The following is a 27404-nucleotide window of genomic DNA, read 5'->3' on the forward strand; positions in this document are numbered from 1 at the left end:
CGCAGCCTCTGTTTCTTCTGTAGAAAAATGGGGGGAGAAGAGTAGACTAGATAGTCTTTGAGGTCCATTCTAGCTCTAGGTATGAGACAGCGATAGAGCACTCTACTGGGAGTCAGTAAAGGTTAGTTTGAATCCTGATTCATTTATTTGTTCCCTGTATCACCTCAGGCAAGTGACTTATCTCTCTCAACTTAAGTCTTTTCATTTATAAAATGTGAATAATAATTATATTTCCAGGGCAGCTGGGTGCCTCAGTGGACAAAGAAACAGGCTTGAAAATGAGAGGTCTTGGGTTCAAATATGAATGCAAACACTCACTATCTGTAAGACCATGAACAAGTCACTTAACCTCCAATGCCTAGCTTTTACCACTCTCCTGCCTTGGAATCAAATACTTAGTATTTATTTTAAGAGAGAAGGTAGATGTTTTATAAAAAATAATAACAGTACTTCCATCATATAATTGAAATGTGACAATATAATTTTTTGTTTAGTCATTTTCACTCATATTCAACTCTTTTGACCCCTTTTAGGGTTTTCTTGGTAGAGATACTAGAATGTTTTTTTGCCATTATCCAGCTCATTTGATATATGAGGAAACTGAGGCAAATAAGATTAAGTGACTTTCCCAGTACCATATAGCTAGTAAGTGTTTGCAGTCAGATTTGAACTCAGGAAGATGAATCTTCCTGAATCCAGGCCTGGCACTGTGCCCCCAAGCTACCCTTAAATATATAAAGTGCTTTGCAAAACTTAAAGTAACATAAATGCTAGCTATGATTATGATGACGATGACGATGATGATTTTATCATCTGGCAAACTGGATAGAATATTTGCCCATTTGGAAATTGGGACTTACTTGAGGTTTTTTTTAGGGTTCTTAACCACAACCTTCTTAATTTCACATTGGCTTTCTTCACACTCTAATCTTAAACTTTTAAAAGATGGGAGTAAGTTGGGCTAGAGCATGGATGATCCATTGTCCACTGTCATGCAGTAGTTTTTCTAAGAAGAAAGGAATGTGGCCATTTTAATTGATGCCCAGTCACACAGAATCTAAATATATATTTGGCCAAATAGAGATACAAGCTGGTACCTATTCCTGGGCAATTTCTGCAGGCAAGACTGGGAAATTCCCATGGTATTAGATGCCTAGTCAAAGTTGGCAGGAATGTCAAGTCACTGCTGCTCCTGCTGTCTTTCTTTTTGAACCAGACTCATAATTTTATTAGTCTATGGAGTTCCTGGCAAGGAAGGTCCTTTCCCAATGCAGATAGGCACTTATTTGGCAACTTCCACAGCTTTAGAGAGTCTCTTGGGATTAAGGAGAGGCTAAATGATTTTCCCAGGACTCCACAGACATTAGGTGTCAGGGGAGAGACTTGAACTCTGGCCTTCCTGACTCCTAGGGCAGGTCTCTGTTCAGTTTGCCATTTCCCCTCTTTAAGTCTATCTAAAAAAGGCATGTCAATACATGGAGGACTATTTCTAATCATCTCCTAGGGCAGTGATGGGGACTCTTTTAGAGACTGACTGCTCAAACTGCAACCCTCACACTGCATGTGGGCCTCCCTCCTTACCCCAGACAGGGAGGGAAAGAAGAACTCCCATTGGCTGCTAGGCAGAGGGGCAGGTGATGGGAAAAATGTCCTCAGGAGTGCTTGGAGTATGTGTGGGGGAAAGTAGCCCCCCCAGGCACACGTGCCATAGGTTCACCATGGTTCTAGGGCAATTCTGACCACCCAGAAGCTCGGAAGCATCTAGATTATTGTCCTGGGACATTTATCTTGGCCTTGGTGCTATGACCAAATTATTTAAGGTTGCATGTAGATGCCATGATGCAGTGGTAAGAATTTTTATTTCTAGACAAGTTTTTGTGTTTCTGAATATTATCAGCATCAACAGCAACAAACATTTATTGGGTTCCTGTGGTAGAGAATGGTCCTGTGCTGAGCACTGAGCAGGCAGATCATATTAAGCCAAATCATTAGTGGATTTGGGGATACATTGCTTTGGCTGTGTAGATAACTAACCTAATCGCATGCGTAGATAATCTAATTAGGGGATTCAGTCTGGGGGTTTATAATAAAAGATAAATGCATTAGGAAGTGGGTTGTAAAGAGTGTAAGGAAAACTTGCTGTCTTGGCATAAATACTGTATTTATACATGGGATAATTATACTTCTAAATTCCTAAAAATCAGATCAGAAAATTCCTTCTTGAAGGACCAAAAGGAGTTAGCATTCAGGAGGGAATTAATAGAGATAAGTGCAAATACATGCAAGCATACATATTATAATTTTCTACTCCTCACAATGTAACTATGTGTGTTTAGATGAGAAACAATTAGAATAATAGATGGAAAGTTGGTTTTTGAATTAGAGATCAAGATTCATTTCCTATCTCGGGCACATACTGGCTATTTGACCTTGGGGATATCACTTATTTGATCTGGGTCTTACTATTTTAATCTGAAAAATGAAAGGGTTTTACTAGATAACCTTTAAAGACCCTTCAGCTCTGCATCTATGATCCTAGGTTCTGAAGATACAGAGAAATTTCTGCCCTGCATTGGTCCAGGGAATCTCCACACCAGAAGTTTTCCATAGCTATGAAATCATAGGCCTGGATTCAGACACATGATTATACAACACCATAACTGTAGAGATAGAACTCAGTGGTCATCCAGTCTAAATCTCTCATTTTACAGAGGAGGAAACTCAGGCCCAGAGAGGTTAAGTAACTTGTCCAGTGATCATCAGTGATCATCAGAGGTGAGATTTGAATGCAGGTTCCCACACATCAGAGTCAATCTTCTTCTTTAGAAACTAGAAAATGGGAACTTAAAGATGAAGTCATATTTTCTTTGTGGGTTCCTTATGGCTGTCATCCCACTGACACCCCTTTTTGGGAAAAGGCTTTGGCTTACTTTGTAGGGGATGAAAATATTGCTGTTTCCTATAAAGATAGGAAACAAAACATGATTTTTGATCTATCCTTTGGGTGTCAGGTAAGTGTCATTTCTGTTCTCTATTAAAAATCCATATCTATAAATCTATTAATCTATAGATCTCAGTCTCTATCAGTATCTATCTATCTATCTATCTATCTATCATCTATCTATTTATCTATCTATCTATCTATATCTATCTATGTATCTATCTATCCATCTATCTATCCATCTATCCACCCATTCATCTATCTATCTCTCTCTTTGTCTCTCTGTCTGTCTATCTGTCTCTGACTCTGTCTCTGTCTCTGTCTCTCTCTGTCTAAACATTTATCTAATTAAGGAAATATCAGAACAAATCAGAGAGAAATAGGAGGAATCCATTAGTAAGAGCCTGCAGAGTCCTTGGTTTACAATTAGCTTCATCTACCTCTGGAGGGCGACGATGGCAGCTTGTTCATTCTCATTCTCTGCCTGGGTTACACCCAGAAATTGCCAGGCCTGTGAAGACAAAAATTGATGTCAATGTGGAGTGAAAACCAAAGGAAAACCCAGCCCTCCAGTGATGGGAATTCTAGTCCACTCTACTTTCAGTGACCTAGATCAGTGAAGATACTCAAGCAAGATGGGAGAGAGATGACTCTTATCTCTTCCTTTAAATTTTCCTGTGACCTAGATTTGGAGAATCTTTGAGTTGGTGGAGATCTAGGGAGTCAGATAGTCTAACCTTTTACCCACTGTAGGAATGCCCTCTATGACAGGATTGTAGGGATCTCAGCAGTCAAATGTCCTACCTACTTGTATGGTGATGAAATGAAAAACTAGAACAATTAAGTGACTTGTCCAAAGATATACAGGGAGGAAGAATCTGAAGCAAGATTGAATATAGGACCTTTGACTTGAGAGCTGCTGCCTGAGCAGAACCTCTTGAGTGCCCTTTTCATTGTCCCACACTGTCTAAATACTCATCCAGCTTCTATTGAAACACTCATGGGCCATGTGCCTGGAAAAGATTTACAGTTCCTTCTCTCTTGTTAGTGTTGTCTGTGGATAAACTGGTTGGTTGGTTGTTGTTTTTCATACTTGAAGAGGACCAAAATGACATCACCTGTGATGCCTTTTGATTTGAACATGAGTTGGATTTAAGTGGACTTGTGCAAAGTCACTAGCCTCATTATCTCTTCCAGAATCATCAAAGTCTAGTGGCAAGAGAAAGGTCAAGATGACTGATGATGGCTGGGGGTGTAGTGGATGACTTTGTCTAGACAAGGTCTAAGAGCCTCATAGTGGCTCCTTCAGTTACCTTCATAGCAAATTCTTATCTGTCCTTTCCACTGGGGGAAGCTGTCACATGCCTGGGGCAGACAGCCCCTCTAACTCAAGTTAACACCAAAGATGAGCAGCCCTGGAAAGACTTCATACAAGTTCTCACTGAACATTTATACCTTTTAAGGAATTTACATTTTAACTGGAGAGATAACACATAGAAGGGAGCATATATAACCTCCTATCAGAGGTACTAGTCTTTCCTAAGCACTCCATACATCCCTGTGTATAAACTAAAGGATAGGAAGAACTTTAAATGTCTAGTGGAAGATTAAATACCTACCTATGTATCTATCTTTCTACCCACACATTTACATGTGTATATACACATATATATCTTTATGGAACAATATAGCATATTGCTATAATTAGGTATATTTATATATGTGTGATATATACATACTCATACATTCCCTAAGAACACACACATAGTTTTCTTTTTAGTGCAATCCAATGATTTACTCAGAGTAGAGTTTCCAGTATGGAAACTACCTTCATTGATGCATTTGACAACTTATCCACAATTGATATATAGTTTAAGAACATTGCCTGGGCCTTGGAAAGGTTGTGATTTTTCCAAGCTCAGACAGCTAGTAAATGTCAGAAGCAGCACTTGAACTCAGATCTTGCTGATGTCAAGGTTGATTTTGTCTCTCTGACTCTCATATATCTGTTGACTCTAGAATCATAGAGATGATTATACTCCTAGAAGCAGGATTTAGAGGAAGAAAAGGGATTGACAGAACTCATCAGTTCTACTTTTATGGTTAATGAAGGTGATGTCTGGTGAGAGGAAATGACTTACTCATAGTCATTCCCTCAAAGTCAAATTAACAAGTGAATAAACAATTACTAAGCACCAGCTATTATTACCCTGACACTGTGTTAAGTACAGTATTACAAATATAAGCAAAAAAGACAGCCTCTGCCCTCAAGGAGCTTATAAGGGACAGAACTGGGATTCAAACACTTATTCTTTAATTCCAAATCTAAGACTCAAAAATCATCTTATCTGGAGCTCTTCCTTTGCAAATGAGGAAACCAGCACACAAAAATATTCATAAGCATACTGTGTATTAGGAGCTGTCTCCCATTTCGTCTTCAAGGCTTCTCTCATTCCAGTTCTCCATTTACTAGCTCCTCCCTATCTTTGATTTCTGAGAACTTCAATTAGGTGCCATCAAATGTAAAGATAAATTAGACATTTATGAGACAAGGGTTCTGAAGGACACATGCTTAGTTGAAGTCTAGTTAAAGTTTGAAAGGGCTCCAATACCAGATAAATAGTAAACCCTCCTGAGAGACAGGAAGATTATTTTTCCCCCAGTAGTTTCACTCAGTGTTGGCCCAGGAGCAGACTGATAAACATCTCTTCCAACAAAACCAAGGGCAAAACAGTTAGATTCCCACTGAAGTATAATTACAACTTTATCTTCCTTTTCCTCACAGGTTATTTATTGTATATGCCAGATGGGCTTCAGCATTGCAAATAAAACCTGCTTAGGAGTGATCTCTCCCTACCCCCAACCCCCACTGAAGTTCTCCATCTAGACGATCTGTGATTCCTCCATATCCCCCTTTATAAATAGCCTGTACAACAACCTCCATGTTGGCATCCCCATTCCAATGTAGTGGGAGGGCCTCTTAAGTCAAAATGGAAGTGGCATCCTCCTCCCTAAGGACATTGTCCAAGGTTTGGGATATATCTATGTCATTTGGCTCCATTGAAACTGGCTATCTCTGGGATCAGAGATTTAGAACTGAAGGGGACCTTAGCCCCACATTTTATAGATGGGAAAAATTAAGCTCTATGAGGAAAAGTCACTTTCTCAAAGTCAGAGGAAGCATTGATCCCAGACCCAGATTTCTTTCCATTTCTACTGGCTAGTTAGAGCATTGGGTAAGGATCAGGAAACTTTGGTTCTCTTCTGGCTCTGTCACTTACCTTGGAAAGGACCCTTCATTTCCCTGACCTCAATTTCTTATCTATAAAATATGGGGGGGGTTAGGTTATGCAATCTCTCTAGCTTCTTTGAGATATCGTATGGTCTAATGAATTCCCTGCTAGATTTAGAGTCTGGATGAGCTGGACTCAAATTTCACTTGAAATAGTCACTATATATTAAATGACTCTGGGCATGCCATTAACCCCAGTTTGCTTCAGTATCCTCATCTGAAAAATGAGGATAATAGCATCTACTTCACAGGGTTCTCATTAGGATTGAATGAGATAATGTATGTAAAGTGTTTTATGAGCCTTAAAGAGGCTCAGATATGCCAACCACTATTAGCATTCCAGTTCTAAGGTCTTTGATGACCATCAGCTTTGTGTTACCTGTAAGGATTTTTGTTTGGATCTCCTCTCCTCAGATATTTTAGTTTTCAATTCTTTTTTGCTTTGTGTTTGGGGGAGGGGTAATCAGGATAAAGTCATAGTCAGTATCCACAGTATCCACAGTGGATAGTTATTGGAGGTAGGTAGATTTGGGTTTAAGACCTTCCTATGACACTGACTTAGTGACTTTGCAGAAGCCATTTTCAGTACTTAGCAATCCAGGCAGTTCTCTGAGCTAAGATGTAGATGGATGGCCAATTTGCCTTCCTGGATAGAGTTTCTGCACCAGGAATTTCCAAAATTAATGAAATCACTGGCCATTCCCCAACTCCTTTACTACTAACCGGGACCTCAGCAAAAGGAGCCCCCTTGAACCTCGTGTTAATTTTTGATCCCTGATGAAATGCTGTCCTTTCACAGGAACGCAGCCAATAGGATTATTTAAAGCATTTTCTGCCTTCACTATGGACAGATGTTCAAATTCTACCTAATAGAAGGAAGGACTTTGTTCTCTCTGCTTACTCACTGAATAACCAAGCCTGAGGACTGTTCCCTTGTGACTATTTCTTTTAGGCAATTTCAATACAGAAGAACTTAGCAGCTCTTGTGCTTGTTCATCCTACCTCTTGCATGACACTCCAAGTGTTTCTAGGAGGATTATTTGTAGTTGTGTATTTGTCTCATTTAACTGAGTACACTGAGAACTTCCCTTGGCACAAAAAAATAGCAATTCTGCAAAGTTGGAGATGTCACAGGAGGGAGATCCCTCTCAGGAGTCAGAGAACCATGGTCCAATCCTACATCTCCTACTTACTGCCTGTGTTGTCCTGGGGCAAGTCTCTTCTCCTCAATAGGTTTTAGTTCCTTCATTCGTAAAATGAGGGAATTTATCTTAAGGACTACCAAGGTCTCTTCTAACTCTAGATCTACTATCCTCTATATAAAAGAGTTTATCCATCCTGGGTGCTGAGGTTAGTCTGCCAGATGGGTAGCTCAGACTATCCCATCTCATTTCTCAATACAACTCTATCTGACTTAAGAGAAATCTTTTTCTTTGTGTCTTAAAAGCTCAAAACACCAAAGGACTTCAAGGGGCAAGATACTCTCCTCAGAATAGCACCTATCCTTCTATATTCCCTCCCTCTTTCCTTCTTTCCTGTAAATTCATTAGTGCAGGGAATTCTGGAGATAGAATTTCCCTCTACCACTAGATCAATACCTGCTCTGATTGGTAGTTTTAGAGAGTGGCATAGGTCAGTGACAGGTTAAGTGACTTGCCCAAGGTCACATAACCAGTATATCAGAGATGGAACTTCAAATCAGGGCTCAATGACCAATATGCCTGACCAATGACATATCTCTTTCTACTCTACCACAGCTACCTCATCCATGGCTTTTCCCTGGAGAAGAAGGAAGGGAGATACCTCAGCATCCCCAGGGTCCTGGAGGATTGCTGCTTCCATGAACAGTATAGTAACAGGCAAGTCCCCTTCCTTCAGCCTTTTCAATCCTTCTTCAAAAGCTCCAGGCCAATCTTTGAAAGGATTTTCTGTGTGAAAGTAGTACCCCTGTGACACACAGAAGAAAGAAATAAATGAGTTATTCATTCATCTAGCTCCTAAAAAGATAGAGGCAACATTTTCTTTTGTAAAAAGTCTGAGAAGAGGCCTTAATTCTCTGCATGAATTTTTCAATGATGCTAAACTACTTCCTGATGAAGAAGTAAATTTTTTAAGGAAGTATTTTATACCTGTGATGATGTCTGGCTGAGAATTATGGAACATTTCACTCTTAGAAAACTAAACTGCATCTTGCTAAAAGGACAAGGGAAAGAGGCATGGTGAGTGTATGCTCTGCCTGTAAAAATGATTATAAAGTCTTCATCAAGAATATGTACTTTGGGTGAGAAAAGGAGGTGGGATGGACACATTGCAAGGGTGAGGAGTTAAGAGATGGGCAGTCCAAGCACTATGCTACTAGTGACAGGCATTGTATTAAGCATGAGGGTTTGTGAAATAAGAAGAGTCAGAGGAGGATTTCAGCACCTTGGTCAGATCCACTGTGAAGGGTTCATGAAAACAACACAGGGTACAAAGGCATGTGATTTGCACTTGAGAATGGAGTGCTCATGCCAATGAGATCATAACTTCCTTGGAGTATCAAAATATGTTTACATTCCTTCCAGAGGATGGGCAACATTGTGTAAGTTTGGGGGAAACTTGGATCTAAAGTATTTTTTTAAAGCATTAACTACAGACCTAGATATCTGTGGGTTGCTAAGTTGGCTGTCTGCTCTACTTATTCATTTCCTGGGAGTTTCTATCAAGAAAAATTCTGAGGATTCCCCTGGGGAACTGACCTTTTATTTCTTTAAAAAATTTTAGATGCAGACAGAACACTTTGATAAGAGCACCTCGGTGACCCATACAAGGTCAAAATGAGGAATACATTCCTTGTGGTACTTGTCTACCATCCCCAACCACCAGTCTTCCTAAGTTACTGGCAACTTTTCTGGAGCCACTAGTAGTGTTTTGTATGTAGAGCCTGTTTGACTGAGGTGGGTGAGAGGATGGAGACAAAAGGACGGTGGAATTATCTTTATTCTCTTATATCTAAGCCTCAAAAAATAGTCAGGACTCTGAGAGTAGCCAGAAGACAAGGCAAATTGGCCATAATTTGGCTGCCCCAAGGTCTGTCAGTCAAACAGAAATGAAACAAAAGAGGTAAATTCCTGTGTGGTAACCATCATAAATGGGAATGATTTTTTTGGGTGGGTTTTTAAAGAAAACAATAATAAAATGAAGATGAGGTCAATGACAACAACATTCCCTTTAGCTCAGATTGCTATGCTGGCTTCCTGTTTAATACCAGAATTTCCTCCCAGATCATGGTCAACTATTGCATAACTTAGAGTGTTGACATGTAACCTCATTTGGGAGGACATCTCTAATTCCTCCTACACACCCTTCAATTCTTCTTGCATTTAAGTGCCTGTATTCATGTTGCATTTCCTAGTAGAATGCAAACTTCCTTAAAACAAGATCTGTGTTGATTTTGCCTTTGCACCTACCACAAAGCCTGATGCTTAAGATATACCTTATGGAATTGAATTGAATTACATTGAATTGAATGGATGTGTGCTAAAAGAGATGAGAAACAAGGATTGTACTGCTCAGGTCCTGCATTCAATAGTTACCTTTTCACTAGCTGAAATTGTCACTTGATTTTGGGCTTCTTGGTTCTCAGATATCCAGTTTCTTCGAGCCATTTCTTCCCATTCTGCTTGCATCTTATCCCAAAACTCTGTGTCTGACTAAAGAGACAGAGGAAATATAGACATATTTAAGGAGATGGTAGAATAGGTTGTTCTAGAATAGAAATATATTATTCTTTGTATCCTTTCTTGTCAGCCCCATTCCTCCTAAATCTGATTCTCTTTCCATCCTCTCCTTTTATTGTGCCTCCATTGTATTCAATTCTGTTAACATACTGCCCTTACAGTTTGGCCTTCTCTGAGAAATTGCTTCATGTGTATTTTGTACTTAGTTTTCTAGGTCTGTGTTATTTCCCCCTAAAGAATGAGAGCTTCTTGAGGGCATGCCCTGTTTTCATTTTGGTTTTGTATTCTGTATCTAGCACAGTATCTGGCACATAGGAGGTACTTCTTAAAGAGCTGAAATTTGAAAATTTGTAAAGTAGAGTTGAATTATAATCCTGGTAGAGATGGAAGGGATTCTCCACTAAGGCTACATTCATTCTCTCTGAGAAAGGATTATCTTAGTGAGTCCTTAATATTATTGGTGTTATTATTATTCTTGTTATTAGTAGTAATGGCAATAATCTTATTTAGTATTTATATTGTGCCTAAAAATTTTCAAAACACGTATGTATATTGCCTCATTTGATCATTATAAAAATCCCATGAAATCAGTGCTATTGTGATTTCAATTTTACAGATGAAGAAATGGAATCTCAGGGAGGTTGAGTGACTTGCCCTTGGTCTTGCTGGTGTCAGAGGCAGGATCTAAAAACCTTCTGATTCCAAGTCAACTGGATGGCTATAATATTTGACTGCTAAAGACCATTTTAATTAATAGGAAAGCATCCACTACCCAAAGATCAAGGATTCCATAGAGTCTATTTCTGGGAAGCAGAAAAAGTAGCTGTTGAACATTTGTTCTGGAAGACCATGGAATTGTAGAATGCTAGAGCTGGAAGAGATAGATGTCAGACACCATCTAGTGCCACTCCTTAATTTTACAGGTGAGGAAGCTTCAAGAAGGTAAATGACCAGCATAGGTCATTCATGACTACAAAGAAGAAGTCAAGTTTTGAACTCAGATATCTTTCCAGTGACAGAGGATTAAGGTATTGGCTCACAGTGAAGCTTTAGAAAAAGACCCCTTATTCAAAGTTGTCCCTAGTATACCTAATTGACTTGATCCCATTCTTTGGGAGTGGTACCAAATAACAGCTAAAGGAGAAAATCAGGAAAATGAAGCAGTCGTTAGTTGGTACTAAAAAAAAGAAAAGATTCTTGAATTGGTTGGCCAAACTTTCTTACAACTCTGTGATATAAAGATAGGAGGTTCCCTTATATGCCAACTGTCTATAAACTGTTCCCCTTTGCTGCCACCAAGACAAAAATCAGTGGAATTATACCTTGTTCTTCCTTCTATCTTTTCTACATCCTATTGTAGGGTAGCATTTTGCCCTTAAGTAACATCCCTTCTTCCATTTTAGGCAACCCTTAATAGTTATTTAATCAGATTAAATTTCTAAAAAACTGTCTAAGGCAACATATGTGCTTTGCTCTAGGCCACATGTAGGCCCTTAGTTCCCCATTAACTATACAAACAGTCTGCCTTGCAGTATAGAGAGACTCCTTTTGAGACTCTCCATTCAGTGCCAGCCTGCAGGGCTAACAATTCTACTCATGTTCAAGGAATAATCAGAGCTATTGCTAGGATACTGGCCCTTAAGGCAAACAGCATGAAAAGCTCCTCTAAATCAACTTTTAAAAGATAAATTCAGTTAAGTGGGAGGTGGGAGAGGAGAGATTGAAGAAAGAGAAATTAGACATTAAGACACAAGACTCTGGAGGGGTTGGCGGGGCAGGGAAGAACTCTGGATACTAACAGCTTGTAGCTGGGGCAGCCACCACTGGGAGAGGTGGCAGCAAATTATCTACCTGGGGCATAATGACTGGGTTGGGGGAGGGTGGGGTAAAGTCAACCATCTGGTACCTTCCTATTTATTACTATTTTAAACTAATTATTACTGCAAATACCCTCCATATGTAACCTTCCTGATATTCCCAGCTGCTTTACCCTCTCTTCTCCCCCAAACTTACCTTATAACCACTGAACATATTTTGCATATATTCATTTATGTACATATTTTCTCTCCTGGCGGGAGGAACTCCTTCAGAACAGAGACTGTCTCTTTTTTCCTTTGTATTTCTAGTCCCTAGTACAGTAGATAGCACATATGTAGTAAATGCTTAATAAATGTTTACTTGGCTTAGGTGCTAAACTCAATTGTTTCTTCTTTTAGTATAAAGACTAGCCAGGATCTGGAGATTTCAGGACCCTGGGACAAAACCTCCAATGCCTCCCCTTAGATTTGGCTCTGGGAAGAATTTATTGTAATAACAGAGATCTGAAGTATTACAGATCACCAAAATAAGGTCCTTGAAATAAAATGTTGCCTCTGATATCACTTTTCATTTACGCGATAGGTATTTTATACGAACATACTTTTATTTGTTGTCTCTTCATTAGAATGTAAACTGTGAGGACAGGGGACTGTGTTTACCTTTCATTATACCCCAGTGCTTAAGAGAGTAAGTGCTATGTACCCTACAATGTCTGTTAGAAGATTGAATCCATTTTAAAATGAATTTTTAAAAGTCTCTTGCCCTACTGTATAGAACTTTGATGTTGTCTGGAGAACATTAGAGTTAGGACCCTTTGACTCTGAAACAAATTATGAAATGAGGAAAAAAATCATAGAAAAATAGGCAGGCACAGGGAATCAGGTATTTTGGCACCTTACAAGATGATAGTAACCAAAAGGAACATCTTTTCTTGTCTGCTAAAATAGAAATGTACTAGAAGCTCTGAAAGCCAATCAATGGATCTCACAATATTTACTGACTTAGAAGAAGCAGCTGCCAGGTAATTTCGAGCAACTCTCATTCTAAGGCAGCTGCCTCTCACTTGTGAGATGTTTTGTTATTTAAAGCAAAGTGGGAGCCCCTTTTCCAGGATTTCTACTCAAGTAGATGGGGAGAGGACATGTCCACTTTTCAATCTTCCATAATTAAGAAAAAAGAGCAGCTGGCTTACAAAAGGAACCTACAGGGCAAACCTGGAGGCTTACCTGAGGTAGACTGTCAAGCTGCTACATGAATCAGCCCCATTAGTATTTACTTTTAGCCCTTAAAGTGAGCCACCTCTCACTAATTAAAGTTTGGTGCATAGCTTTCATCTAATTACAGCCGTTTACTCTAACTGCAATCAATTTCAATCCTGAGTTGGAATCTAGACTTCATTCTTGGGGGCCCAATCAACACACGCTTCTATTTTTAATCAATTTTAGAGAAAGTGGAGCATATTTGAATATACTTTTTAAAAATTCCAGACATGACTAAAAAGGAGTTATTTATTGATGGTTTTCTTGGCTGTTCTTGGAACTCCCATAGATCTCTTTGGTACTTCCTCTGTGGGTGACAAGTAGTTCAAATATTTAGAAATATATTAACAAATCAATACTTTCATTGGTTATCTTTAAATTTGTTTCTCTTGACTTCCTCTCTCTACTCCTCTGTTTACCCAAGTCATTCCCTTCTTTCTAGGCTTAGCTCAAGTCCCACTTCCTTCCTGAAATCTTCCCTGATCCCAATATTTATTGAGCACCTACTATAAGCCAGGCACTATGTTGTGTTGGGGACTTGGGGACAAGATGAAAAAATAAGAATTCCTGGTCTCAAAGAGCTTCAGTTTGATGGTTTCATGTTGGTGAGACATCTTGCTAGCTCTTATGTGCACTTCTAACATTTAGCACAATGCAGCACACATTGCTGCTTCAAAAACACAGTTTTTGAAGAGAACTAAAGACATGTGAGTTGGATTTAAGGAAAGCAGAGCTGTAAAAAGTCATCAGCCTCACTTTCTCTTTCAGAGTAACAAGACAAAAGTCAGGATTACTGACAATGGCATGAGATTGAGTGGATGACCTTGGAATCTTTGAAGTTTGACCAAGTACTGAGCATTCCACAGCACCTGCTTCAGTCTCCTTTATGGCCTTTGGAACAAATTGTTTTCACTTGTCAGTTGCTTGGCCAAAGTCACACAGGGAATTAAAATGGCCAGCTATGTGCCAATGAGGTTGGGCACTATAGTACAAAAGAAAGAATATTGTATTTAGAGTTGGAGGATTCAAATCTACCTATAGCATTTACTCCCTGGGTGACCTTAAGTAAGTTAACTTAACCTCTCTGGGCTTCAGTTCCTTCATCTGTAAAATGAAGGTCTTGAATTGGATGATCAGTCAGGTTTCTGCCAGTTCCATATCTATGATCCTACAATCTATGATCTTATTTTAATTTGCCTTAAATGGCTTTGCCTTGCATATTATTACCTTTCCTTTGGGGAACTGGAATAGTAATACTTAAGAATAATAACAATAACTTATATCTCTCTTAAAGGTTTGTAAAGCAAATATACGTACATTTGATCCTCACAACTATAAGCTGTGATAAATACTGCTGACATTATTTTGCCCACTTTATAGGTTAAGAAACTAAAACTTAGGAAGGGTGAATGCATTTTCCAAGGTCACACAGCTAGTAAATCAGGAGCAAGATAGCAACCAGGCAACTTAGAAATCCAAATCCAAGGTATTTGGGCCAGAGAAGTGAAATGGATCACCTGGAGTCACACGGCTATTAGATGGGAAATCTGGGATTCAACCTCAGGCTGTCTTACTCCAAAGCCAGCACTTGTTTCTTTACATTATGCTTTGGAGTCCTCTCCAGCTTTAAATCCTATGATCCAACTGTGGGAAATATTTACCATTTATAGATGATGTCTCTGTTTGTCTCTGAGGAGAATTTGGACTTTTTTTAGTTGGTGGTGGTTCTTTTTCTTTTTATTAAAGCTAATTAAAGCATATTTACAAAAGAACTCTTCATTTCTATTGCTTAGCTGAATTTCCCTACTTTTCTCATGTACTAGCATATGCTCTATGTGCATGTGTGTGTGTGTGTGTGAGAGAGAGAGAGAGAGAGAGGCGGGGGGAAGAGGGAAAGGGAGGGAGGGAAAGAAAGAGAGAAAAAGATGGGGATAGAGAAGAGAGAAAAGAGAAGGAGAATAGGGAGAGAAAGAAAGGNGATGATGTCTCTGTTTGTCTCTGAGGAGAATTTGGACTTTTTTTGGGTGATGGTGGTTCTTTTTCTTTTTATTAAAGCTAATTAAAGCATATTTACAAAAGAACTCTTCATTTCTTTTGCTTAGCTGAATTTCCCTACTTTTCTCATGTACTAGCATATGCTCTATGTGCATGTGTGTGTGTGTGTGTGAGAGAGAGAGAGAGGCGGGGGGGAAGAGGGAAAGGGAGGGAGGGAAAGAAAGAGAGAAAAAGATGGGGATAGAGAAGAGAGAAGAGAGAAGAGAGAAGGAGAATAGGGAGAGAAAGAAAAGGAGAGAGAGTGAGAAGAGAGAAGGAGAGACTGACAGAGAATGAATTACAGAGTGGAAGAGAGGGGGTGGAGAGAGACAGAGGTGGGGGGAGAGAGAAACAGAGAGAGAGGGAGGGGATTGAAATACAGATGGCAGAGAGACACAAAGAAATATGTCAGTAACAAAACTGGAGTGGGAGATGGCATTTATCTAAAAATCTGATTCTGCAGGGGCTTTGTTTCCCTGGCAGACTTTAGGAGGCTCAGGGGAAGTAGGCAAGACAGGTCAAGTCATTGCATTTCAGTACTCAAAAGATGCCCCTCATGGGTGTCCCTGCTGCCTAGGAGAAGAGAGAATTAGAGAGGAGGAAGTACAATCTTAGGTTCCAGGTTGAGAAACCAATAGGCAGCAGAGGTACTTTAGGCTGAAGGTTTCTTCTGCTGCCTTCTAGCATGCCTGTAAGAGTGACTGCTTATTTTTGGTCTGAACTATTCCTGGCTCGTTCCTCCCTAGAGAATAAGCCATTTAATGTGATGAGACTTTGGGTGTAAAAAGGGAACGGAGGTCTTTGGTTGCTTGGGTTGGCAAAAACCTTAAGCACATTTTGAGATGGATTTGTTACAATTAATAAAATCTCCTATTTACATAGGACTTTAAAGTTTACAAAATGCTTTTCTTAAGTCTCAGAATCAGATGCTGCAAGTATTATTGTTTTCACTTTATAGATGAGGAAACTAAGGTTCAGAGGGATGAATGACTTGCCCAGTGTTACAGTCAGGAAGTATAAGAGTGGAAGATTTGAACCAGTCTTATTAACTCCAAGTTGAACACTCTATCTACTCTACAATACTTAATTTTTTCCTTTAGTACAGCTGAACTCACACACCACTGGTTGTTGCCAAAACCATTTTCAAAGACTTTCATCTCTCTCTGGGTAATCAAGATGGATTTCCTAATTTAAACCTGTATTCTAGCTGAATCACAGTATGTAACTTTGTTACTTTCCATCAACTGTTTTGCGATATCATTTTGGAAATGGAACCACGTCTTTTTTTCATATCTCATGTTGATTAAGATAATTAAAGTGGGAGAAATAAGGGCTGAACTTGAAGACATGAAGAGGCTCTTAGGTGAGGTGAAAGTTGCCATTGTTGCCATTTAGGTCAATATTCTCATTTTACAGATGAGAAAACTGAAACCTGTAGAGGGGCAGAGTTTTGCTCAAGTTCTCATAGGAAGGAAACATTGCAGGCAGGATTTGCCCCAGGTCTTCGTACTTCAAATTAAGTGTTCAGTGTTCCTTATGTGACATCATGACAATATCTACATGGATTTGAATGAGGGCTGTGGCCCATTTAATTATTATATAAACTTTATTTTTATTTTTGCCCGGGCCTCTGTATCATGACCAGACTGGAACTAGATTGGACATTCACGTGTCTAACCCCATTGCTTACTGGCACAGAAGCTTTGGTTTGCTGAGAGTCTGACCTGGGCTACTTTGCCCTTTCTTAGATAACATGCCAGTCTCCTGCTTTTGAGGTCCACCATATTTATACTGAACTTAATACAGATTCCTGATAGACAGTCCACTGAAGCTTAGAACTCCTGAGCTCAAATGACCCAACTACTTCAGCCTTCCCAGTATCAGGGAAATAGGCATGAACCACCCCAGCTGGTTCATATATGTTTTTAGTGAATTGTCTATGCAATAGCTTAGTCATTTCCACTTCTTGTTTAGAGGACAAACAGGAAATAAAATTCTCTAGAGATAGGCCTGCAGAAATCAAGTACTAAAGAAATCGAAGCACAGAGAATAAGGATGAAAGTTCTAAAAATAATATGTCAGTATTTCACCTTGTGGAAGGATTTTTCTCTCAATCACTGATCAAGTTCTCTGACTCAGAAATTAAAAAATGGAAGTGGGGACAGGTGTCCATTGGGATTATTCATTCAAAGGAAGGTCAACATGATGAGTTCAACACACCTTTTGGAATGAGCTACCAGACGATATATTAGAAGGTGGTTGTATAGCAGCTCTGGCTTTTATGAGACCACATTCTTTTTGTTTTAGCAATCCTTTGGTTATTAATCTGCTTTGGCATTGTGGGTGCAAAACTTAAAAAGAAAAACTGAACTCTAAACATGTTCTATCTGCACGAGCCAAAAACATCTTTCAGATCTAGGGAAAAAATTCATGCTCTATATGCTCTATGGCATGAAATAAAATAAAAATAAAATGATACACAGATATTTTAATAATTAACTGATGATCTTTAGGTTTAGCCATTTATGGAATATCATGTTTTGTTCTACACACCATATTGAATGGAGGACATTGGCAAGCCAGAGAGCATGCATACAAAGGCAATCAGGATCAGGAAGGGCCTTGAGTTCTTGCCATAAAGGGATTGATCAAAGGAACTAGGGATTGTCTGACTGGAGAGAATACTTGGCAGGATTGAGGCATGAGAAATGTCTTGAAAGACTGATTCATGAAAAGGAGATTACACATTCTACTTGGCCTCAGGGCAGTTAGGTGGCACTATGAAAGGAGCACTGGGTCTTTATTCAGGAGGACGTGAATTCAAATCCATTCTTAGATACTTACTAGGTATGTGACTATGGGAAAGTCACTTAACTCTTTTTGTCTTAGTTTCCTCATTTATAAAATGAGCTGGAGAACGAAAAGGCAAACCACCCCAGTGTCTCTACCAAGAAAACTCTAAATGGGGTCATGAAAAGTCAAATACTTCTGATATGACTCAAGAACAAATAGACTCCAAAGAAGTAGGAACAATGAGTAAAAATTTCAGATGCTGATTTGACTCAATGTCAGAAAAACTGTTGCATAATTAGAGCAATCAAGAGTGGGATTGCTTACCCTCTATGTGGCAGAATCCCCTTTATGGAAGGTCTTTAAGCAGAGTCTGCATGACCATTTGTTGAGAGTATTGCTGGGAGAACCTCAGTTAGGTACAGATAGTTCTGAAGTTCTCTCCAGCTCTGAGATATTATGATTCTGTGACTTGTTGATAATACTAATGGGGCATCAGAAGTCATCTCTCTCAGCACTTTATACCTCTTCCCTCATCATGTCCTGTTGTGTGTTTTATTTCATGTCATTTATATACTTTTGTTGATATCATTGCCTCTATCATGCTGTGAACTCCTTAAAAGCAGATATTATGATCTTGTTCATCTTATCATCTCCTAGCCCTCAGGCCAGCATCTTGCACGTGAATGGTACTCAATACATAACTGCTATCTCAAATAGCACTTTGGCATTATAGATAGAAAGCTGGCCTTGAACACAAGTCATTAAGTGTGGCCTTGGGAAAATCATTCAGCATCTCAATACCTCAGACATCTCTTTAAGACTATTTTTAGAGCATATACTCTGAATTCTGCATCAACAAAGTGAGTTTACTAACCAGAAATTTCTGAAATCATAGGTACAATCCCAAAGCAATATTCAATGGAATACCCCCTCCCCAATTTATTGAATCATAGATTTAGAGTCAAATGTATGTCAGAGAGACCATCTATTCCAACTCACACACTTTAAAGATGGGAAAATTAAAATTCATAGAACTTAAATAGTTTGCCTATAATTGTATAGTTAGTAAATGTCAGAGGTGGGATTTGAACCCATGTCTCCTGCTGCTATCTGTATCTCTCTAGGACATAAACTTTAATCGGCATCATTCCTTTTCTTAAATCTAAAGTAAATAATTGTGAAAATTCAAAAGAAAATCCCAGCATGGTTGTAATAGACACTCTAGCTAAACAAATTTCTCAAACACCCCCTGGAGAAAGCACAGCTTGAAAATGAATAATAATAGCAATAATAGTAATGCTTCTGGCTCCTGCTTCTCATCAAAATTTCCAGTTTCCTCTGGGATAGAATCACTCATTTCTTTAATCAAAATGGCCAGCACAGGCAGGTGGCTGTAAGGTTCATAGGGAGAACAGTCAGCAGCTCTTGCTCAGTGGTTTACCAGTAGGATAATGATAGAATATAGTGTTAAAGAAAGATGGGAGACCATGGGAGGAGGAGTAAAGGACAGGCATAGATATTAGAATAATGATATTGAAAATTTTGTAAGAATTCTTTGGATATTGGGGACTGAAGAATGGTTTCCTAGAGAGAAAATCCAAGATTGTTTTTTATCTCCCAGCCCACCTCTTTCTCATTGGCACAGTGGCTAGAGAAATGGAAGAATGAGTGATGGTCCTTAAAGAATGAAGAATAAAATCTAGTGGCACACATTGAATTGGGCTCATCTGAAAGTATTGGTTGATCCTTGTGCCTCTGTAAAAGAACATTTTCTTATGAGCTTAGGTTTGTGGCATATGAAATGTCTGCAGTCAAATCAGTGAAAAGCTTTAAAAAATGTAGTGGAATACATTGATGGTACTAGTACCTTGGACAGAGGTTACTCTCAAGCTGGGCTTGGGTATAGCTGGTAAAGACTGGACAGCTTATATTTTCTATCATAGAACCTTACATGGAATAATAGTTAAATTATCTGTCATTTCCACAGTGGTTAAAAGTTTGCACAATACTTACATAACATTATCAATTTGTACTTCATAACAATGATGTCATTATAAGAATTATGAGAAAACTGGGGCTTTATCAATTAGTTAATTGATAAAGCATTTATTAAGCACCTACCATGGACCAGGCACTGTGTTAGGCTCTTGATTTACAAACACAGAAGTGAAACAGTTCTTGCCCTCAAGAATCTTGCATTCTCTTGGAGGAAACAATATATACATATATAACCATATACAAATCCACATAGATTAAGTAGTTTGCCTAGGTTTACACAGCTAATCTGTGACAAAGTAGATACTTAATAAATGTTTGTGTCTGAATTTAATTGAATGGAATAAGCGAGTCTTCAGAAGATATACCATTTCCTCCTGAGAAACATATCTGCCTTTGGGTTAGTTGTACTAGATGATCAATGGTGTCTGGCTATAGCTGGGTTAACTCTCACATGGACTTGTATAATAGCCTCCTAATTAGTTTTCTGGCCTTGAATATCTCCTCAATCGAATCCCCTCTCCATAGAGCTGCAAAATTGATGTTCTAAAGCACAAGTCTTACCATGTCTTTTCTTCACCCAAGATTCTCTCTTGCCTCTGAAATAAGATACAAATTTCTTTCTTTGGAATTTAAATCCCTTCATAGCTTGGCTACAGCTTGCCTTTCCAGGATTATTTTCCATTACTTTCAATCACATACTCTAAATTCAGTCAAACTGGTCCACTTGCTTCTTCCTGTATACAATACTCCATCAAGTTTGTGCCTGTGGACAGAATGTCTCCAGTGTCTGGAATATTTTCCCTCTTCATTTCAATCTTTTAGAACCCAGGTAAGTGCCATCTCTTACAAAAGATATGCCTTTATTCACTCAGCTTTTACTGTCCTATAAAATGTCTTATCTGTATGCATTTTCTTAATTGTGTACTGTGTTATTGTCATAAAATTCTAGATTTATAAACATTTTTCTTGTTTGAGAGTAATTTTAGGATAAGAAATTTGCTACCTCTCCAAATCAAGAAAGTGAACTGTTTGGAGAAGGTGCCATAAAGAAGCCTGCAGAAACCACACACTGTACCAAAAGATCCAGAATGAACTTTGGGTTGTAGTCCATTGAACTGTGGTGGCTGAACACATTTATTTTGAATGTACAGTCTTATGCCAAAGGGGATTGCCCCCTGGTTGGCTTTTTATCAATGCACTCATTGGTTTTGTTTTCTTTCTCTTTTATTTCCCTCATCTTCAAATTATTGTAATTTCCCCTTAGGAAGTGCAAGTTAAAGATCTTTAGAGATATAAGTTGGTTGTGTGTATTGATTCATTGGGGAAAGTAATCATGTAAATATGGGAGATTTCCACATGCTTTTTTCCCAATGGAATCACAGGGGGGGATTGTGTGGATAGAATTTGCTTCCCAGGACTCTCTTATACAGTATCCCATTTGCGTGCTCACATTGATTGCAAACACTGCATGCATATATACGTAAGGAGGATATATTTGAATGTAACCCTGCCACCCTCTCTCTCTCTTCTTCCCAGAATGTGGCTGTGGAGGCTGGGTGGAAAGCTTGGCAGGAAAGTTAACTCACATGGTCATTCTTAAGCTTTGTATTTTTATTTTTTATTTCTTATACTTCAAGTGATTACTAAATCTTATATAATATAATACTTGGATATTATAAATTATATATATAATATATACAATATATAAATATAATAATTGATATTAATTTAAATCTTACAGCACATATTGTACCTCCAAGAGTATGTAAAATCTTGGAAGGGGCTGGCTATTTTTTGCCTTTATGTCCACAGCATAGTCAGCACAGTATTTAGTGTATAGTAGATGCTTAATCAACGTTTGTTACTTAGAGGATACAATTCTCTTTTGATTTGTGCTGGTTGTCAACATTAATAACTACTTATTCATATATTCTAGTCAACAAATGCATCAGATTTCAGTGCACAAATAACATTCACCTAGTGTGAACCTCACAAAATGTATTCAGAAAGTAAATTAATTATCAGTGGTGGGGAGGTCACCTGAGAAGATTTCTTACCTAGGGGTCATTTGGCTTTTGTACATGATCTCACTCTTGTTGAAATAATAAATCATAAGATAAATTCCTTGACAAAAATCTTTCACTAGATTCAAAATCTCTTGTGAGTGGGTGGTGGAGATTATGGGTTAGTGGTGTCAAAATCAAATGGAAACTGACCACTCATAAACGAGGATCCCTGCAGGTAGCATATTGGTTTAGAATATCACTTGGGCATGTTGCTGTTCATGGGCTGCATGTTTGACACTTCTAATGTATGTGATCACAATGCTGGGTGCATTTGAAACTGGCTGAACCGTGATTCACAATCCATGTCTGACACTTACTATATATGTGACCTGGGACAAATCACTTTATCTGCATGAGTCTAGTCCTCATCTTTAAAATAGGGATAATAATACCCATAGTATCAATCTCACAAGCCAAACATACCCTTGACAAATATTGAAAGTTACTGGAGAATGAAGAGTTGTTTGTAACAAAGTTAATGTATGACTTAATTCATTATCTCCAAGAAAAGATGTATGTTGAAAATGAATTTCCATGCCAACCTTATGTGTGATCTCAAAGTGTATAAAAATAAATCTTACTGGAGGCAGACCAGAGCAGTCTTCATGAAGCCTGCCTGGCTCTGCCTGAACCCTGACTGTTCTCATTAGTCTTAGTCACCCACACCTTCTCACCTCCTAGATACCTGGACCTGTGGGAGTTTGAGTCTTGATAATGGCATTGATAGCATGCTCATCAGATTTGCATATGACACAAATATCGGAAGGGTAATTAATGTACTAGATAACAAATTTAGGACCTACTTCTCCATAAGTTAGAACATTAAATTAGATCTAGTAAGATAAAATTTAATAGGAATAAATGTAAAGTTATACTCTTAGATTTAAAAAATCAACTTCAAAAGAAAAAATGGGGAACAATAAATTATGTGAAGAAAATCTGAGAGGTTTGCTGGCCTGTAAGCTACAAATAAATCAATGATACAAAATGGGAACCAAAAAAGCTAATCCCTCAATAGGTTTCATTAAGAGAGGTATAGTGTCCAAGAATAAGGTAGTACTAGTTATGTTACCCTTTGGTTTAGACAGGCTATATCTGATTGATTATATTCAATTTTGGGCAACAGATTTTAGGAAGGAAACATGATGGGAAAGGGGCTCAAATTCATTCTATAGTTACAGAGCATTTGTTAAACACTTAGAACATACCAACTATTTTGTTCATCACTGAGGAAGCAAATACAAGCATTCAAGGCAACCCCTATCCACATGGAGCTTGCATTCAATGGTGGAAAACACTATGTAAAAGTATTTGGAAAGGGACATGGCATGGAGCTAGCTAGGAAGTGGCTTGAAGATCTGGGCTCCAGTAAGATAAGAGAAAAACTCATTTACAGGAGCTAAAGAGCCAAGGGACAAATTCCAAGTTTTTGGTGGGGATGTGGTAGAGATAACAGTCAGAGTAGAGCAGTAAAGATGTAGTTTGGGAAGTGTATTATTTGTTGGAGGACATGGGATTGTTTGGCTTGAAGGAGAGAAGGCCCAGTGGAGACAAGATTAGATGTCTAACTATTTCAAAGGCTTTGAGATATAAATGGGGTTAGTCTTGTTTCATTTAATCACAGAGGGCAGGACCAGGGTGGATTGGTGGAAGAAGTAAACTTGAGTTTGAGGTCTGGAAACACTTGCTAGCAATGAGAATTATCTAAAAATAGGATAGTCTGCCTCAGGAGGGCATCATCTTTTCTTCCTGAAGTCCTCCCTTTCATTGGTTTTCAAGGAAAGGATGGATGACCACCTGTTCAAGGTGTTGTAGAGGGAATTTCTAATCAAGCATGGCCACTGAAATCTCTCCAATTCTGAGAGTTTGGGCTACTGTGACTTGAACCCTATATGACCAGTTGCATGATTTCTAAGTACTTAGGAACATTTTTGCCTTCTATCATGCTTAACAACAGTAGTGAGTAATGGGGAAACTAGAGATGCTTGGTTTTTTAAAAAAACAAGTCAGTGTTACAAAGTGTTTTGTCTGGGCATAGAGTTAAGTTCAGATTGGTGATGAAAAACTTGTGATGTAAATATCTTAGGAGCAACAACAGGAGGATGAGAGTTTCTCAAGGATGGCATGACCTTATGTGATCTTTTGCACCCAAAGAAACTTATCTCTAATTAACCAACATGGCTCTTTGTACAGGACAATTTCTCTGAGAATCAGTATCATAGTGAATCTTTTGTGTGGTCTGGGGAAAAGAAGGAAAACAATTTGGTGGAAGATAGACAACTCTTCAGGAGAAAGCAAATCACATGCTCCTTTTAGCTTTATAATACTCCAATCCTTCTACTCTAAGGACCTGAGATTTCTTAGATATGGGCATTCTCTTCACTGAAGCAGATTTCAATCTTGCTACTCCTTCACAAATTACTTTTGGGGGTTTTGACTGTTGAAAAATTCTGTGGCTAATGAGAGAAGCTTTCTTTAACTTAGCTAGGCTGGTCCTTGGATGATGGATACACCAGGGCTGTCCCAAAGGTCTTTTCTATTTTGGTAGGACCTAGTGGGCTCTGTATTCTTTTGGAATAGTCTTTCAGGCTTACAGAATCACATACCCTCAGAACTGCAGGGTACCTTAGAGCATCTCTAATCTAATTCAAACCTATTAGAGATTCACTTCAACAGTACACCTGACTAGACAAATGATCATTCAGCCTTTGCTTATAGACCTCCAGTTAGGGGAAAGACACCACTTCTCAAGGTAGCCCATTCCACCTTTGGATAGCTCTATAAGAAAGGATGTCTATAAGTCAAACAAAAGTTCACTTTTTTGCTCCTTTCATACATTGTTCCTAATTCTGTCCTTCAGGGCCAGGCAGGATTAGGGGAGGGGGAATGGACCTCTGGCTTCTTCAGTATAGAGAATTCTCTAGTGAGGAAATGCCTTCTTCCAATGAAGGTTGGCATCTTATCTCCAACTTGAAAGTCTTAAGAGAGCTTCCCAGAGTACTGACTTACCTTGGATCACATAGCCAGAATGTGTCAGAGGTAGGACTTGAATTTAGGTCTTTTAGGCTTAGAAGACAGAAATCAATTCACTACGCCCTGCCACACAGAACAAACCCAGTCTTTCCCCCACATGACAACTCCTCAAATATCTGAAGACAGCTAATATGTCCTCACCCTTATCCACCCTCCTTGCTGAATTTTCCATTCTCTTAGCTAAACAGTCCCAATTCCTTCAACCTGTCATCATTTTACAAGAACTCTGGGCCTTTTCTATCTTGGTCATCTCTTCTGGATACTTTAGTGGAAGAGTTTTAGTGTCACTTGAAAAAATAACTTTAAAAGGCCTTTGAAAAAGAACTTATTTAAACATAAAGAAAAATTTATTGATTATTTTATTGGATAATTCCAATTGGATGGCAGTTTCATCTTAGGGTCCCCTTTCCCAAGTAATAATAACTGACAATGATTTTCAAAGAACTTTATGTATCTCATCTCAATTTGAGCCTCTTAACAAATTCCTTGTAAAGGAGGAAAATACTAGCTGTATAATTTTTTAAAATCCTTACCTTCTATCTGAGGGCTGTCTTGTATGGGTCCCAAGGCAGAAGAGTATTGCCTAGCCCTTACTACTCTTCTGCCCAAATTCATACAGCTAGGAAGTTTCTGAGGCCAGATTTGAACCTAGGACCTCTTTTCTTCAGGTTTGGCTCTCAATTCACTGAGCCACTCAGTTGTCCTCTACTAGCTGTATTATTATTCTCATTTGACAGATGAGGAAACTGATTCAGAAAGTTTAAATGAGTTTCTCTAGGTCACACAGCTCATTATACCAGAGCTAAGCTATGAATGCAGGCCTCCATTAGTTCAAATCTAGGGCTCTACCCACTATACTACCCAGTTTCTCTAGTCCAAATGTAAATTTAACAAGTGCCCCATAACACAGCATCTGTACTTATATTCCACTATGGGAGGGGGGGATAATTCATTCATACAAAATTGCAAAATTGGTGGAAATAAATTCAAAATAATGTTTTGGGGGGCCAAATAATAATTAGGAAAATCTGGAATGGTCTTTCATAGGCAGCCTTTGGTCTCTTCAACCATTTGGTTAAAGAAATTTTGGAAATAGGCCCTTAAGGGAGCAAGTAGTCCAAGGACGGAGTGAGGTGAGATCTCAAGGGGAATATCTTGTGCAAAGGCTTGGAGATCAGAGAAAGAATGTTGAATACAAGGCACAATAAGGTGGCCAATTTGGCAGGAGTATAGAATGCTCAAGAGGTGTCATGCAATCTGATGGTAAAAGATAGGTTAGCACCAGATTCCCAAGAGCTCTAATTACCAAACAAAGGAGTTTGTATTTTTTTCCTAGATTCTATGGGAAACTATTGAAGTTTCTTGAGTATGGGAGTGACATGGCCAAACCTGTGTTTTAGAAATGTCAATATTATCTTGGCTGACTTAACAGTTACAGTGATAGAAGAAATGGAAATTTAGATGAAGACCCAGCCCTTGATCCATTTTGTATTATTATGAGCCTTAGGAAGAGAAATGGTTGAAGCTGCTTTTTCTGGCATCAAAACTAAGAAGGCTGACTCAACCACAGAGAGAGGATTCTGAAGAGTGGCCAGGAACATAGCAACCCAGAGTTTGGGGAGTGTGTCTGAGATGGGAAGGAAAAGGTGGTTATGATACCTTCTGATTAATATTTGGCTTGTTGATGCTATTGGGAACCAGGAAGCTGCCAAAACACCCACAAATGTCTTTGTTTAATTCTCAGTTTTATTTAATTGATTTTGTTTAGTTCTCAGAAATTGTCTTGGATTCTGTTCTGTCTTGATTTATTGACTTTCCTCTGTATTAATTTGGAGAGGGCTGGAAAATGTCTTTCCTGGCCAAAGATTGTGGCACTGGAAATGCCAGTCATCTAATAGCTGCACCCAACACCCCATACCCAGCACCAAAATAGAGAAAAGGAGAAGACACAAAATAGAACCTGGAACTTGAATACCCTGCCAAGGTGTCAGCTAAGTCAAAAAGAATTTATTAAGACCTACCAGTTCGGGCACTATTTTGTCTCCCCATTAGAATGTAAGTTCTTTGAGGGCAGGGGCTATTTCAGCCTTTTCAACATGTCCCTAACACTTAGTATAGTCAGTCAACAAGCATCTATTAATCACATCCTATGTGCCAGGTGCTGGATATGCAAAAGGTTGGCACCAGAGAAATCTCATGACTTTTATCACTCAGTTCAACATAATCCAATGCAGCCCTGTAGAAGAATTTATATTGCTCTTATTTCTGATTTCAATTACTTGATTATAGAGGCAAGGTTGGACACAGCTATGCAATGGATGCTCTCAAATTTCTGCCAAAAGCCTAAGGAACACATTAAAAAAACTATAAAGGTATCCATATAAAATGATGTTACAAATGAGTTGCCAATCTGCATTAGTGGGGGGAATTTCCACACAAGGAAGTTCTTTA

General features: G+C 38.7%; 1 protein-coding gene across 1 annotated transcript in view; it reads right to left on the bottom strand.

Annotated features, from left to right (window-relative positions):
• The window catches only part of PEX5L (peroxisomal biogenesis factor 5 like), a 200657-nt gene that overhangs the window by 11963 nt on the left and 161290 nt on the right, over window positions 1-27404 (bottom strand). Inside the window, exons 6-8 of the mRNA XM_044669564.1 lie at window positions 9809-9925; window positions 8037-8180; window positions 3382-3452 (exon numbers count right to left, since the gene is read on the bottom strand). Coding sequence (XP_044525499.1) covers window positions 3382-3452; window positions 8037-8180; window positions 9809-9925 — 332 coding nt within the window. The remainder of the gene's footprint in view (window positions 1-3381; window positions 3453-8036; window positions 8181-9808; window positions 9926-27404) is intronic.

This window comes from Gracilinanus agilis, chromosome 3, assembly GCF_016433145.1.
Source record: "Gracilinanus agilis isolate LMUSP501 chromosome 3, AgileGrace, whole genome shotgun sequence".
NCBI classification, from domain to species: Eukaryota; Metazoa; Chordata; class Mammalia; order Didelphimorphia; family Didelphidae; genus Gracilinanus; species Gracilinanus agilis.